The sequence below is a fragment of the Pleurotus ostreatus genome (assembly GCF_014466165.1).
Source record: "Pleurotus ostreatus strain PC9 chromosome Unknown scaffold_9, whole genome shotgun sequence".
In the NCBI taxonomy this organism is placed as follows: domain Eukaryota; kingdom Fungi; phylum Basidiomycota; class Agaricomycetes; order Agaricales; family Pleurotaceae; genus Pleurotus; species Pleurotus ostreatus.
Genome location: NW_023503164.1, coordinates 335,269 through 350,896, shown reverse-complemented (window position 1 = coordinate 350,896; position 15,628 = coordinate 335,269). Strand labels below are relative to the sequence as shown.

The window sequence follows — 15,628 nt, the reverse complement described above, 5'->3', positions numbered from 1 at the left end:
AGCTGCTCATCTAGCAGAGGGAGAATCCAAAGAGAACAGGATGGGGATTCTCCATGCTAGGAAGCGAAGTATATACTGTAGTAGCGTGGGAGGAATGAAGGGTAACTGTACAGTACACCAGCCACAGGTACGAACGAATATCACAAGGTACGAGGGGGCATGTGATAATGAAGTGGAAGGGGAATGTACAGGAGTTGTGCCAGCAACCTGGGGAAGTGGGGACAAGGAGTAATGAAGTGGGAAAGGAGGATAGAGGTAGCCCGGACGAGCCCCGAAGTGTATCTACGAGTCCGAGCGAGTCCGAAGCGTCCGAGCGAGTCCGAGGCGAGTCCGAAGTGCGGGAAGACTTCGGAGTCACCGGACAGGGCTCGGATGCGAAGGGAGTGAACGGAAGGGAAGCGGAAAGGTAAGGGGACAAAAGGAAAGGAAAGGGGATGAAGGAAAGGGGAATGGAACGAGGAGGAAGGGGGCGGGACAGGGGGAATAGGAGAAAATAGGAGTGTCCCCTTACAAGTGTCCCCTTACAGGGTACATAAACCGTACATACATAGTGTATAACCCGTATGCACGGTAATGGCTGGCAGCCCTAGTCTGTTATATGTTAATGCTTACCACTATTATTTCTGCAATTGGCTATACTGCAGCTTACAACATACTGGGCCTAAAGTTTCCATCTGTTATCTCCTTCTTTAGTGCAGACATTATCTCCATCTTCTATCTGACACAATGGCTATCTATTTTGCTAAGTACTATTTATGAATCAATAGGACCCGTACAGGCCATGCATTGCAGTGGCTACAGCCCCAAGTAGTGATCAGCATCTTTGCTGTCAGAAGTGTTGGCTCAAGGTGAAGAGTTGGTTGAAGGATTTGGTTGAGTAGTCTAGAGGTATTATTCGCGGAGCCCAAGGGAGAAGACGAGGAAGAGTAGTAGGATCCGATCTGGTTGTCACTGCATAAACCATTGTTTACTCTACTGCCGTGTCGTTCATGCGGCAAGCAATTCTCAAGTGGCGATTCTTGTTGAAACGGCGAGATATGTAGATGTCACATTAAACTAGCACCATTCATTGTTCAAAAACGACCCGATATCTGTAATCTTGTCAACTGCAGTACTAGAAGTTCAAGCCCGACCTCCTTGACTATGCCGTGGCCTTCTCCACTCCCAAAGCCTGCTGACACTCCCTCAGGCTTTCACTCGAGTCCCTGGAAGGCGATGTTGGGGTTGGTTGCAGTCCCAGTGACAAGGAATGAAGCCTTCTTGCTCGCATCCTTGATGAAAGTGATGACAACGGTATCCATGTTTTCGAACCCCTGGCCAGAGATGATCTCGACTCGAAGCTATACACCCAGTGAGTGACTGTGAAATCAATCTAAAAGGTGAGTACAGACATTGTCACCGTTTCTGAGGCCGGGGATATCACCGAGATCAAATAGGTGAGTCTTGCCAGCATTAACGATACCAAGTTTGTGGCGCTGGTTGTTGTGATCCGTTGCTACAGCGTACACGGTACTATTGAATAGCGCAGCACTAGCATCGATAAAGAAAATATGAGCCTAGTAGCACGGTAAATTTCAGCTTCACAACTTGAAATGTCAATGCAGTTAAGGAACACTTACTGTTCCTTCGGACATGTTGTAAAAAGAGCTGGGTGAGTTGTGCTAGGTTTGCTGATGGTTGGTTAATCCTACTCAAGTTGAAGCGGCACAGTGCACCTTTTATACGTGCGAGGCCTTCCGAATATGGCTGAATGTTAAGCCTCCATGCACCACGGTAGCCTACTGTTGACGTGGCTTCGGTGAACACCTTGACGCTGTGGAGTAAATCATTCAGTTTGACTTTGCAATCTTGTTAGTTGCATGCGCCCATGACAGCTATAGGGTTGAGAGCTTCTACGGCATGAGAAATACATTATTCGGAGAGGTTTCATCACCAGGCAGATACATAGAGTTGCAGGAATGAATGATCTGTTCGGAATCTAAAACTTGACATATACTTCCAAGTCTGTTTCCTCTGATCGGATTGCTGTGCTACATAAATGGACGGTGCATCATCTCAATGTTCAATGTTCAATGTTCAACTGTAAAAAGTTCGAATTGAATGGTACTCACTTACTCTGTCATACCCACCAGAGGCCCTAAGTCTTCTTCATGGACCTTCAAACAAAATTGACACAACTATCCTCAAGTCAGATCATATTTGACGGACAACTTGAACACCATTGATGTACTACAGCCGCTGTCCTCGTATACTCCACGCTTCACTTTCCAGCAAATCAGTCAATTATTTGCGTTATTTGCGTTGGGATCAGATACACAGCATGAAATGTGACCCCAGCTGCAGGTACATGGGACCAACACGCAGTTCCACACCCCTTTGTGTGACCTTCATTCCATTTTCCTCTTCTAGTACACACGTGCCCTCAAGCTTCAAGACTTCACGGCGCAAAAGATGAACCGATACTCTACCTTGTCAACTGGTGCACAACCTGAACAACTTGGACGCAGCAGGCAAAGCAGCTGACATCGCGGAGTGATAATTGAGTTTAAACAAGGCTGGTGTTTCCTGTTTGGCATCCATCGAAGTTCGAACATCATGGTGCACCGTCCATTTATGTAGCACAGCAATCCGATCAGAGGAAACAGACTTGGAAGTATATGTCAAGTTTTAGATTCCGAACAGATCATTCATTCCTGCAACTCTATGTATCTGCCTGGTGATGAAACCTCTCCGAATAATGTATTTCTCATGCCGTAGAAGCTCTCAACCCTATAGCTGTCATGGGCGCATGCAACTAACAAGATTGCAAAGTCAAACTGAATGATTTACTCCACAGCGTCAAGGTGTTCACCGAAGCCACGTCAACAGTAGGCTACCGTGGTGCATGGAGGCTTAACATTCAGCCATATTCGGAAGGCCTCGCACGTATAAAAGGTGCACTGTGCCGCTTCAACTTGAGTAGGATTAACCAACCATCAGCAAACCTAGCACAACTCACCCAGCTCTTTTTACAACATGTCCGAAGGAACAGTAAGTGTTCCTTAACTGCATTGACATTTCAAGTTGTGAAGCTGAAATTTACCGTGCTACTAGGCTCATATTTTCTTTATCGATGCTAGTGCTGCGCTATTCAATAGTACCGTGTACGCTGTAGCAACGGATCACAACAACCAGCGCCACAAACTTGGTATCGTTAATGCTGGCAAGACTCACCTATTTGATCTCGGTGATATCCCCGGCCTCAGAAACGGTGACAATGTCTGTACTCACCTTTTAGATTGATTTCACAGTCACTCACTGGGTGTATAGCTTCGAGTCGAGATCATCTCTGGCCAGGGGTTCGAAAACATGGATACCGTTGTCATCACTTTCATCAAGGATGCGAGCAAGAAGGCTTCATTCCTTGTCACTGGGACTGCAACCAACCCCAACATCGCCTTCCAGGGACTCGAGTGAAAGCCTGAGGGAGTGTCAGCAGGCTTTGGGAGTGGAGAAGGCCACGGCATAGTCAAGGAGGTCGGGCTTGAACTTCTAGTACTGCAGTTGACAAGATTACAGATATCGGGTCGTTTTTGAACAATGAATGGTGCTAGTTTGATGTGACATCTACATATCTCGCCGTTTCAACGAGAATCGCCACTTGAGAATTGCTTGTTAAACGTACTTGAGGGACACTGTGACTCGCAATGAATAATCTATAGCTCTGTAATTGATGACTCACATCCGATCTGGAACTGTCCTCGCATTCTTTCGACAAGCCACCAAACTCCTCTCGAGTGCAGCGCACCAGTATATCTGGTATCAAATCCAGTCGAGCTGTCTTTGGCGACGGAGGTATCCCATTCCGTATGTCGCCATAGCCATTCGAACGACCCTCCAGAGGCGCGCCGGCGTGTAATATGACACATCTATGAGATCGCCCACACTCTCTTTTGGCACCAATGAGTTGCACCTTGTTCGTCATCGTCGTCGTGAATGCCCACTTGGCACTCGTTAACCATCATGACGGGCTGAGGAACGTAGCTTTTCTTGCGATGCTCGGTACGTTACTACTCTCGTCGAACCTGGCTTGGCTGAGCGCCTCGGTCAGTTCACGCCGACGTCCGCGTAGATTATCAAGTTCACGACAATCTTCAAACCATGTGTTCAATGGTTTCGTGGCGACGTCCGAGTGTTGTGTTATACAGTGTTATACTCGTGGCTTTTCGATTGCTCAGAGCAATCCGATTTGCCTCGCTGATCTGCTTGAAGATGTCGTATCGTGCTCTCAATCTGGAGAGGATCTTGGTGGCGACATGTTGATGCGTCAACGACTCCGATAGGGTGAAGCACCCTCGACGCGCCGTAGCGAGTTCGTTTCGCATTCCAACGGCTACTGAGCATGCAGCCAAAAACTGCGAATCGTATGACGAAACCTGCGGAATCGCGACTCGGTTTTCCCCGGGCCGCCTCTGACTTTCGTTAGCTTCGCTTTGATTGATCAAGGCTTACCCCTCTTGGATCCGTTTAAGCGGTTTCAACTTTCAAGGGGTTGGGCATAGAAATGTCAGAGGTTCGGGGCTGCTCAGATGTGGCTTTCGGTTTCGGGTCGCGAGTTACATCAGCAAGATAGCGGGGGATCTGGTACCAGGAGTTCCAGTGCTCCCGGAAGCCCCGGCAGGTCCCCTGGATCCGAAGGTACTTGGACGATACCAGCTCGCTTCTTGGACACTCTGGGAAGATAGGGCCAGCTTGGGACGATGGGACCAGCTTGGAATGATGGGGCCGAGGGTACTGGGGGTAGTATTTATTTTGGGGCCATACACAGCGGTACATGGATTGGTAGAGCTATGTATACTACGCGAGATCGTGCTACGTGAATCAAACGTCAGTGATTGAACAATACAAGGAAAGGGGTCGGCCGCGACATACCCTACCAAACGTGTCGCTGAGCTTTGAGTTGAGTACGGAGATCATCAATAATGCGGAGCAGATGGGCTTTGTGAACGAAGTTGTATTCGCAATTCTGAAGACGATTCTCGAACCAAACGCATTGGCGCTTTTCATTGCATCCGTCCGAGGTCTTGCAAGCAGTCGCAGAGGCAGAATGATCTTCAATCAGTTTTCGGGCATGCATGAGGTCGCGAACTTCCAAGTTGGAGTGTGCAAGGAAGTATGCCGTTATCAAGTCGACTGCAAAAGCCAACGAATATTGTAGGCCAAGCAAGAATGGTGTTTTGTTCAACATCTCCTACTTTCACTACAAGACAACCGTACAGGTGAACGACGTCTTCTTCTTTCACTTTGGCCAGAACAGGGTTACGTTTAACAGAGGTGGGAAGCAATATTAATTGTGTTTTTGCGTCGTCTGACGCTGTCACGATACGCAGGCTCTCAAAACATGGAGCTAAACTCTCAAGTCTATGCCAAAGTCAGACAGCAAGTCTTGGACAAGTTGCAAGTGCCGGACAGAGTTACATCGAGGATCTAAAGATTCGACGTGGTGATGACGATAGACGGTTCGGGAGGAGAAAGTAATAAAGGAGTTCATGAAGGGTGTACGATATACGATGTCGCTTTGAAATGTTCTGTCGAGCGTAGTTTGCGTGGTTCAAAGGCTGCAATGATATGAACTCAGTTTTCTGTGTTTCAATTTTCTCACTCCGAGTCGGCGACAGTATGCGTGAGTCATTTTGGTATATACACATGAGTGTGATGGTCGAGACAAAATGAATGAAATACAGCGAGAACAAGAACTACATGATTCTCAGTACGACATCAAGAAATGGAATCAGGAGCCGCCACAGGGTGCCGTAGATTATATATGCTGCCGTGATTCCTTCTTCTATTCGCCCTCTTTATCTCGTTATTACCTGTCTCCGTAGTATTTTTGCCGTGCGTTTTCGTACGCAAAGAAACGGCCTGTTCATTCTATTGCCATCTTGTATCGTTGGATTGGTTCAGGTTTCTCGCCTTATGGACATCCAGAAATGTACGTAGTCTGTGACAATATACTACAGAATCAGTATCTCGTATGGCTACATGATTTTCGTGCTGCTTCAAAAGGTATGTGTGAAGTCCCTGTACCGCTCCTGCGCCATAATCCCATTGCTCGCCGAGTCATTCCCCTCCTCTTCCGGCAGCTGGTTGCGCAGCCGCCGGATCGCATCCAGACGTGCGTGCCAGTTCGTCTTCATCTCCACGCGCACAGTGTCGTTCTGCGTCTTCTCGAACACCGACGCAAACCAGTCGGCCAACAGACTAACCTGCCTCACCAAGAACGGGAGGTTCTCAGCCGAGATCAGCTTGAACTGCCCTATCGGCGCGAACTCGGCCATGCGCGGGGCGAGCTGCATCGTCACCTTGAAATACTCAATCTCATGCACGTTGTTCGAGAACGCCGCGATCGCCCCCACCGAGTGCGGCTCGACGACGATGTTGACGAACTGGAACTGCGTCGTCAGGGTAGCAAACTCGTACGGCCGCCCAGAGTCGTTCCACACAATCCGAACGTAATCATTGCCAATGTGGCGTTTCTTCTCGGTCGCTAGCGGATCGTTCGGGGTCGTTGGCATCATCGTCGCAGTGTGGTACAGGATCTGCCCGATATCGTCCCACCACGCATACGCGTATTCGCCATCCTCATCCGGGTTCAGGCCGCCCGCATACACGTCGACCTGCCCGCGAAGATTGATGAGCCTGCCCAGCCCCTCAAGGAACCGGGTGTACGCCGGCGAGCCGTGCGTATTGCAGAGAATATCCACCTCGTCGGTCTGCCCAGGCGCAACGTATAGTATCCCGACCTTGTGCGTGTCTATCACCGGAATTCTGTCCAGCCCTTGAAGGGACTTTTGGAGAGACGGCGCGGAGACGAGCCTGCGAACATCAGGCGCACTGCGCTGGTCGGGGTATGCAGATAGCTGCAGGACGAGAAAGGCCGGATCCACAACGACGTCTTTTCTCCGTTGCGACGGCGCAGATCCACTCCACACGTAGCCAGTAACCGGATCGGGTGGAGGCGGCGGGTCTTCAGCTGGCGCGTCACCATTGGCCGTCTCCTCATCGTCTGTTGGTAGAATAGCCGACAAATCGCTCTATGTCGTGATCACCAAGGGTTTCTCAAGGAGCATCGACGGTTCACCCAGCTTACCTGTCGTACATCAACCGCGTCTTCTCCGCAGGGAGGCCCGCTCGGCCTCGATATATCGCGGTCCATAAGCAAGCTCGCCGTAACCGAAACCAGATCCGGGTCAACCTCGCCCGCGTTCGTCAGCGGCACGTTCTCTATCCGGCACAGGATCTTGGTGAACCCCGAGGGGCGCCGGGACAAGACCTCTACCCACCCCGCGCGCTCGAGGCTGCGGAGAGTGAGAACAGAGTTGCCTATCAGCCAAGTCTTCTCGCTGCGTTCATTATTTTTTGCGAGGGTGCTGTTTGGGTTCATGACAATGTCGTTGAGTAGTGAATTGGATGGTCGTGGATCGGCACTCGCGTATGTATAACGCGCCAGCCAGTCGAAGCAAACCTCTGTAAGCTCGTCGACCTCCTGGTTGCCCTCGTTCGCAAGCAGAAGCTGCCGCGTAATAAACTTGACGTGGCGCGGCCGGTCAGGTATCTTGATGGCAAGGAACCACACATAGACGATATAAAACGACAGTATGCGGACGTGCTGGGACAGAGCCCACGAAATCGTCGGCGAGGTCTTGTTCTGGTTGTGGTGCTGAAGATACTGCAGCGCCACGCCGAACACCATCTTGAAGTCCGCCTCGGTGAAATTGGCATGCAGCGCGTTCAGCGAGCCGACGACGGAGAGGAACCCGAGGATATGAACCGCCATCTCGGGGTTCGACATGATCTGGGACAGCTTCTCGAGGATTCGCGATAGGCACTTGGTCATCGACGGCTGCAGTTCGAACGCCGACAGCGTGAGAGCGTGGAGGCAGCACTTGATGGTCGACGGGTGGCCATTCAGGCCGGCTTGGAACACCTCGACGAGGAGATGCCGGAGCTGCATGTCGAAACACCGCCTGTAACTCACTAAAACGGAGAGTGTGTGGTATGCGAGTCCCTGGGCGTCGCGCGTCTTCAGCCCAGACGGCCACGCCTCAACCGTAGAGGCCAACCCGCCGTTCAGAATGCCGGTGCAGATCGTCTTCAGTATCCCCGCGATGGCGTCTCGCGATTTCGGTCCGCAGAATAAATGCTTGTTGGACAGTTGAGCGGGGAGGTGGCATAAGAGATAGGACAAGATCTCCCAGTCCGTTTCTTTCTCAAGAATCTCCTCCACGAGTCGTAGATACGAGGAAACGGGGAGGACGGACCGCTTATCCGGTCCTTCGGGATCATACGATATCAACGTCTCGCTGGGGGAGTCCATCTCACAGACATCGAAAGGGAGCTCTTCGGGGAGTGCCCATATAGGGTATCGCACATGCGTTCGATGGCGTGAAGGGGAGATGGCACTCGGAAGGGGAATCCTCGACCCACTTCGACTCGTAGCGGAATTGTTCGATAGCCCCACGGCGCCCCTCCCGCGAGAAAGACGTCTGCCGTATCGCTCCGGGGCAGGCACACGCGGACGGGCCTTTCGGGGGTCACCACCAAAGTCTTCTCCCAGCCGCTCTGAACCCGTTCCAGGCGTCGGCGAAAAGCCCTCGCCGGGCTGTTGTTCGGTGCGCCCCACAAGGCCAGCCAACATCGCAATCAACCCGTCGCGGTCGTACTGCGATTCAACGTAATATAGGTGATGGTCTCTATCAGCGCGCAGTCGCATGATGAACTGCAGGACAGCCAGCCGTGATCTTGCCGATGCTTGCGACTCGTGCTTGAGGATAGCCAACAATTTATCGAACACCGAGAGCGCCATCTGGAGGTTGCGCTCGGAGCGACATAGAGGAGTGAGGGCTAGTTGATGAAAGATGGAGATCAGGGCAGAGGTGGCGCCCACGGAGCTGCATTTGTATTTGGGCTTGCATTTTGCTTGTATTATCTGGTCACTGTTGGGAGCGGGTGAGCCAATGGTGACCGATTGCGGTTGCATCGACTCCGAACGAGACTGTGACAGCGCCGTATTGCCCCCTGTTGTTATCGAGGTCAATAGCGACATCACCGAGGGCAAATTCGAAGGTTCTTTCTCCACTTTGCCTGGTATCTGATCAGACTGTATCCTGGATAAGAGGGGCGAGACGATTGTCGAGGTACTAGGGTGGGACGAAGGCGACGAGATGTCAGCAGAGGCGGCGACGGACACAGTATCGTCTTCTTCTTCGTCTACCGGTTCATCGTACGCACGTGAATGCGCCACTTGCTCGATGAACTCCAGATATTCGGTGATTGCAGCGCCATCGCCCTCCTGGTCCTCGACTTGGCGAGCAACAACCTCATCGCCCAGAATAAGCCAAACAGCATCGTCTGTATCCCCCTGCGCGACCGCAACAGCGCTGTCCTCCTCCCGTACGTGCTCCCTCCTAGCAAATGCCAGCACCAAATCCGCAAGAGGACGCCTATAGCGCGGCATGTCCTTAACAGGGTCATGCACCAACTGTAGAGCAGTTAGCACGGCCTCCCTCGTCGCTGGACGCCCGATCAGAAGGGTGGACTCTCCTAGAAGGCTATCCCAGTTGCTTAACCAGTCGGGTGATGTTGGAGATAGATCGTGCTCTTGGGTCATAAGAACGGGGAGCTTGGCGGTGTCTTCGTCCGTGAGGTTCGAGGCTACGGAGAGCAAAATAGCGGACAGAGGCGGGCAGAGCGTTGTGGCATGGTCGCGGGCCAAAAGCGAAGCCAACGTGCGGATAAATGGGCTTGGGGCATCACTTGGCTGTGACAGCGGTAGAACGAACATCGAGCCATTTGGATTTCTTATTCAGCACAAAATTATCAAAAATTATCAATTTGAGATGATAGGCCAGCATGGCAGCGCACCTAAGAAGAGTCACATATGACGCTAGCTTGGACAGCGTCGCGCCGACAGCAGAGGCCTCCTCCTCGTCCAAAGCGGCGTCTTCCTCGTCCCTCGCGTCTAACTCCTGGAACACGTCTTTCAATGTTCCCGCAGCCTCGTCTAATATCTTCTCGCGACCGGAGCGAAATCCATCCATCGCCTCCTCGCTGGGTTCTTCACCATTCAATCCTGGAGGCAACTCGAATTTGATCCAGGCCTCCACTCCCTGAGCTAACACGGTCCCCAACCGCCCCGCATCCCATCCTCCCAAATCATCCTTTGCCCATGCGCGTTCGATGAGCTCCCTCTCCACCACTTCCATTTGAGCAGGGGCACCAGATACGGTGTAGCTAGTGGCTACGTCTCGGGATATGTACGCACGAGCAAGCCTGGTTGATAGACTTTTTCGAATTTGGACGCGTAGCGTACGAACGGCACCCAGGGAGCGTTGGATGGAAGAATTGGCATCGTCAGATTTGGCCATCACAGGTGACAAGGACCGTTTTAAGGCCAGGAAACATGACGAAGAGTATGGCCCAGAGTAGAGCGCGCTAAGACACTCGGTGATGCGCTCTTCGTTCGTAGCAGGCTTTGAAGTTGAGGATGAGGTTGACATGACTGTTATTCTGGGCAATGGCGTAGCGTAGAATGCGGCAGCTCGAAAGAGAAGTGGAAGTATGTCGTTGAGGTGGGACGGAGATATGATTTTGAGTTGGGAAGAGAGATGATTGAGATATAGATTGACTGCAATATCGGCCGGGTGCTTTGTTATGAATGATGGGCTATGACTAGCAATGTTGGGCGAAGCTAAGGAAGAAACCGAGACCGACGATTGATGACGGCGATGTACCCGTGGGCTTGGGATAGTTTCAATGACGGGGGAAGACGTAGGAGATTGGGGGTGATGAGAGGGGAACCGCATGCCATAATCTACGAGACTCGCGTAGAATTGCAACACGCCCGCTAGCTCTTCCTCCGGTATCCTTGCAACGACATCTTGGCTTCCAGTTACGGAAGTCAAAAAGGAAGCTAGAATATCGATGCAACGTTCCCTCTCTGCACGTTCAGCACGCTCTATGGAGTCGCTCCCCAGCGCTTCAAACGCACTGTTGATCCACCCTTTGAGAACATTGAGAAATGGGAGCTCGATTCCAACGATTTCGGTGCCAAACCTTGTAAATGCACGGAGGGCCTTGAATCTTGGTTCCCACGAGTCTATGGTCCAGGTTGACGTTGGGCCTAAGAACAAGGAGAAAAATACAAGCCGATCCGACGTAGAAAGCGCTGTAGCCTCCGAGTTTTCCCAGTAAGCGGAGAGGATATCATACCCTGCCACTTGGAGTGAGGGAGGAGAGTCAACGGCACACAAAGATGCAAGTATGGGACTCAGAATAGATGGTCGTGGAAGAGGTGAATGTGCAGCCAGGGCGCTGGCGAGTGAACGCGCATACTGCAAGCTCGGAACAGCGGGCGGGGTGAGGTCATCAATGAGTACTTGTATGGCAGGCGACGGCGATGGGGGGAGAGGTGCTGTCTGCAGCTGATCTGACCTGTTCCGACGCCATGCACTGAACGGGAATGAATTTGTGTTGGATCTCGGTCGGGCTGGTCTGCTGGAATCAGTGTCCTGGGGATGAGGGGGCATTGAGGCCCCGGTGTTTTCTTTACCGATGCTGTCAGTGGTATTCATCGCTCAACAAATCTTGACGATCTCGCACCTTTCAATGGCCAGCCAAGTTGTACGCAGAGTCACTTTCAAGGAATTGGTGCAAGGCTCGATCAATCACGTGAGAAGGAGACCGCTTCAGGGGACATCTGTACACGTGATCGCCATCGCTTCAAGAAATTGATCAGCGCGAACCAAGTACCAACCTTTGACTACCTTCGTGGTCTCCTTCAATTTACTGACAATATAAACGCCTCTGATACTGGGAACATTGTCATTCCTACAACTATGCATCAAGGGCTGATACTTGCTCATCGACCAGCCTTGGCACTGAGTGCGGAGCTTCAGGACCATGCCGAGCCTCTCTTGGCATGCTACAAAAGAAAAACTAGGGCGCAGTTTCCTTCCCTCAATAATGGCTTCCCTCTCCCCACCGATTCTTTCTCTCAAATCTCTCTTTCTGTCGTTACTCTTCACTCTTAACCATGCAGTTTTTGCTGTCACCGTTTACGGGCAGACGCCTCTTGGCATGACCATGACTTCCTCCCTCGCATCTGGACCGGTGCCTACCCTACCTGCCTACGACAAGACAGTTCTCATTCCCCCAGGACCGCCTCAACCACCAACAACTGCCTTTGGATTAGAGCTTCAGCCTCAAGCAGCAAGCGTTCCGGGCTTGTCAATTACCCAATCCGGAGCGTTCTTAGGATTCTCCATTGAAATGTCTGTTGTCAATCAAGTCCGTGAGTGCTAGGAATCGAGCCTATCTGCAAGCCCTTCTTCCTACTCATTCTTATTCTATTTGACTAACCAGTTGGCAAAAATTCGTACGTCCAACCACGTTCATCGCAAAGGTGCCTGATGCGATGATTCCCACAGATCACATATCGCTGTTCCATTGCTCAATCTTCTGGGAAATCTTCAGCACCGTGCCGGTAGCGTTCGCATCCGTTGTGGTGGTAATACACAGGAGTTAGCTCGATTTACGGACCAGTTGGACAATGGCGCAGCCATTGCTAAGGAAAAAGGCAATGCCCTGAATCCAGTACGTTGGCCGATTGCGTTTGCGAAAACCTTTAACAGTAGTTCCAGACACAAACACCCGCTGTCTTATACACCATGGATTTGTTCTATATCATGTCTAACATCTCGTCCTTGGTTAATGTCAAGTGGTATCTCGGTACGTTATTCGCATGCAAAGCCCGTTTTCGCTTTCTAATGAGATGTGCAGGCATTCCGTTCAACGACACCAACTTCGATTTGAGAATATCCGAGTACGGCCAGGCAATCTTGGGAGATAACCTCCTTGCCCTCCAAGCGGGAAACGAACCTGATCTATACGCTCGGTGTGTTCTTCATCATCATTACTTGCCTTGTGACGGCCCCGATCTAACATGTCCTTCTCTCTTCGTTTGCAGCCATCAGAAACGACCAGAAACTTGGCATGTGGCCGACTACATGCGCGAATTCGGTGATCTGGTATCATTCATCAACAACCATCCGAACATCCCTATCAAGAACAACCTCATCGGCCCCAGCGTCGCCTCCGCCGACTGGACTCCCGAAATGGTTTGGGACGCCGGATACATCGAAACTTTCAAGGACGTCTTAAGCATCATTGCCGTCGAACAGTACGCACTTTCCCTCGGCGAGTTTCTGTCCTTGGCATCTCACTCTTCGCAACGCCCATAGCTACCCCAACAACAATTGTTTCGCTGCGTTCGGTGGATCGGGGAGTCTCAAGATCCCCCAAGACGAATTTGCCGCCTATCTTAACCACAACGCCGGACGCGATCTTGTCCGCCCGTACCTCAATTCCAGTGCCATCGCGCTCGCGGCAGGGAAACCATTCATGATGTTCGAGACCAACACGGCTTCGTGTGGTGGCTTCCCCGGTATTTCGGATACATTTGGCGCCACTCTTTGGGCCTTGGACTACGGGTGAGTTGCCTCACAGCTTATATCGAAGGATTCTGATAGCGAACTATTCCAGTTACCAAATGGCGTATGCCAATTTCTCCGGTGCCCTCTTCCACGTTGGTGGTCAGAACGTTTACTACAACGTGAGTCTGAAACCGTATATTTCCTTCCGTAGTTAATACTTAAGTCGTCCCGAACAGCCTTTCACTGGTGCGTGAATGTTCATCGTGTTCATCACCCGCTGACTGATTTTCATCAGCTCCTCCTACTAATCAGACCGCTTTCCATCAATGGACGGTCGGCGCCATCTTCTACTCCGTCCTCGTCATGACAGAGTCCTTCGGCAAGTCCAACCAGTCGAGGATCATCGATCTCAACGCCAACGGCGACAACATCTTCACCCCGGCGTACGCCATCTACGATCAAGACGTACTCTCCAAGGTGGCCCTCTTCAACTACGTCGACGATGCATCTGGTGCGAGCGATTACACCGCAACCATCTCCGTTGGAGGAGGAAATACGGGCGCCCCGAACTCATCCCCTGCTGAGGTCAAGGTCAAGTGAGTAGGAACACACATGCAAAGGCCACTCCCCTGACTACGCACTCCCACTAGATACCTTGCAGCTAGCTCTGTCTCTACCGGCGTCAACATCACATGGGCTAACCAGGTTTGTAACCCGCCTCCAATTCTCCCCCCAGGGCTGACATCTCCCTCACCAAGACATTCGGAAACGCTTTCGAGGTCGATGGCCATCTCAAAGGCGATCTCGAAATCGTGACTGTCCCCTGCGACCAGGCCTCCAACACCTGCCAAATCCGCGTCCCCGCCCCCGGCTTCGCCCTTGTCTTCATCAACGGCAACCCAGAAGTCGAAGAAAGCGACATCACGTTCTCGACCACCGCCTTCACGAAGCTCATGAACACCGCCACCGTCGATCCCGCCGTTCTCGAGACGTCGAACGGCATGTCAGGCAAGGACCGCTCAAAGATGGGCAGCACGAGTTTCGGTAGTATCGACAACGGCGCCAGCGCTGCTATCCACGGATATGTTTCGGTGGTGACGGCGGTCACCTCCATGATGGCAGGGTGGATACTATTGAGACATGTTATCTGAGTTTCGTCTTCTAATATTCTTCGCACTTTTCGAACTGTGGACCATTTGCTTTCATCTTTAGCTAGATTTACTGTAACTTATACCACTTATATTGTGTGCTACTAGGCGGGCCAATGTACTTAGCACACGAGCACAGAGGACGGTACAATTTCTTATGAGAGAACGCTAACTCACGATACATCAGATCGAGCTCTATCATACTTGGTTTAGCGGGCCATAGTGTTGTTGGCAGATGGCTGCCAATTTGCCACGCCATTTCTGCCGCTGGCCAAATGCCAGGCAAATACTGGGGGTGACGAACAGGGGGTGGCAGACAGTGTTGGACAGTCGGCGGCCAAGGGCGAAAGTCGGGTCGGCGACTTTCTGGCTAGTCGCTGACAAGCCGGCCGACCTTCAAGCGACCAGACCATGACGAACCGTGAGTTGATCATGTGTGATTATCTGACGCCTAATCGATGATCGGATTGCCGCAATCTCTGTCCTACCGTCTCGCAAAAACTACCATTACCACATCCATATCGCACCAATGTCGGCACTAACGTTGTTATCCCACTTCGTTCCCATGAGCAGCAAGGCAATATAAATACCACTTCCAAAGAAACCAACCGACTGGCAACAAACTGGCAACATGTCTACTCCGGCTTCCAATAATCGTAACTGGTGGCGAGCCTACTTCCTTGACCACCCTCGCCTCATTCATCATGATCCTGACGCATATGCTGGCACCGGTGCAACGAAGGACAAAGCCAAGGTCTTCTGTAAGGTTTATTTGGAACGGTGCATTGCCGCCGAGCAAGCCGCCGATCTCAATAATCCGACACTCATCGAGTCACGTACGACGGCCGCAATAGTCGAGCTTCGTTAGTTTATATTCAAATTGGATTATTCATGCCGCTAACTCTGCCCCGATCCAGTGTTTAGTACACCTCAAGGGGACCACAACAGGGGATGGCTTTCCAGCCGCAGCGACGTATTACTCAACCATCTACGCAACTGTGAGTTTCA

The 15,628-nt window shown here is 51.6% G+C and overlaps 4 protein-coding genes across 4 annotated transcripts; 2 read left to right on the top strand and 2 right to left on the bottom strand.

Moving 5' to 3' along the window:
- Positions 1-1,193: 1,193 nt before the first annotated feature.
- PC9H_011323 (uncharacterized protein) lies at positions 1,194-1,634 on the bottom strand (the record flags this gene model as incomplete). The annotated part of the gene is made up of 3 exons (XM_036780808.1): positions 1,194-1,340; positions 1,392-1,556; positions 1,620-1,634. 3 exons carry the CDS (start codon positions 1,632-1,634, stop codon positions 1,194-1,196), a joined length of 327 nt encoding a protein of 108 aa, XP_036626663.1.
- Positions 1,635-3,015: 1,381 nt separating this feature from the next.
- PC9H_011322 (uncharacterized protein) lies at positions 3,016-3,456 on the top strand (the record flags this gene model as incomplete). Its single annotated transcript, XM_036780807.1, has 3 exons — positions 3,016-3,030; positions 3,094-3,258; positions 3,310-3,456. 3 exons carry the CDS (start codon positions 3,016-3,018, stop codon positions 3,454-3,456), a joined length of 327 nt encoding a protein of 108 aa, XP_036626662.1.
- A 2,582-nt stretch (positions 3,457-6,038) lies between these two features.
- Positions 6,039-11,567, bottom strand: TSC2_2 (Tuberous sclerosis 2-like protein; the record flags this gene model as incomplete). Its single annotated transcript, XM_036780806.1, has 3 exons — positions 6,039-7,073; positions 7,130-9,839; positions 9,904-11,567. The coding sequence occupies 3 exons, from the start codon at positions 11,565-11,567 to the stop codon at positions 6,039-6,041; spliced, it is 5,409 nt and encodes a 1,802-aa protein (XP_036626661.1).
- A 436-nt stretch (positions 11,568-12,003) lies between these two features.
- PC9H_011320 (uncharacterized protein) lies at positions 12,004-14,623 on the top strand (the record flags this gene model as incomplete). The annotated part of the gene is made up of 12 exons (XM_036780805.1): positions 12,004-12,331; positions 12,403-12,415; positions 12,468-12,633; positions 12,681-12,768; positions 12,820-12,934; positions 13,007-13,219; positions 13,281-13,529; positions 13,582-13,651; positions 13,709-13,718; positions 13,768-14,068; positions 14,123-14,177; positions 14,231-14,623. The coding sequence occupies 12 exons, from the start codon at positions 12,004-12,006 to the stop codon at positions 14,621-14,623; spliced, it is 2,001 nt and encodes a 666-aa protein (XP_036626660.1).
- Between the last annotated feature and the right edge of the window lie 1,005 nt (positions 14,624-15,628).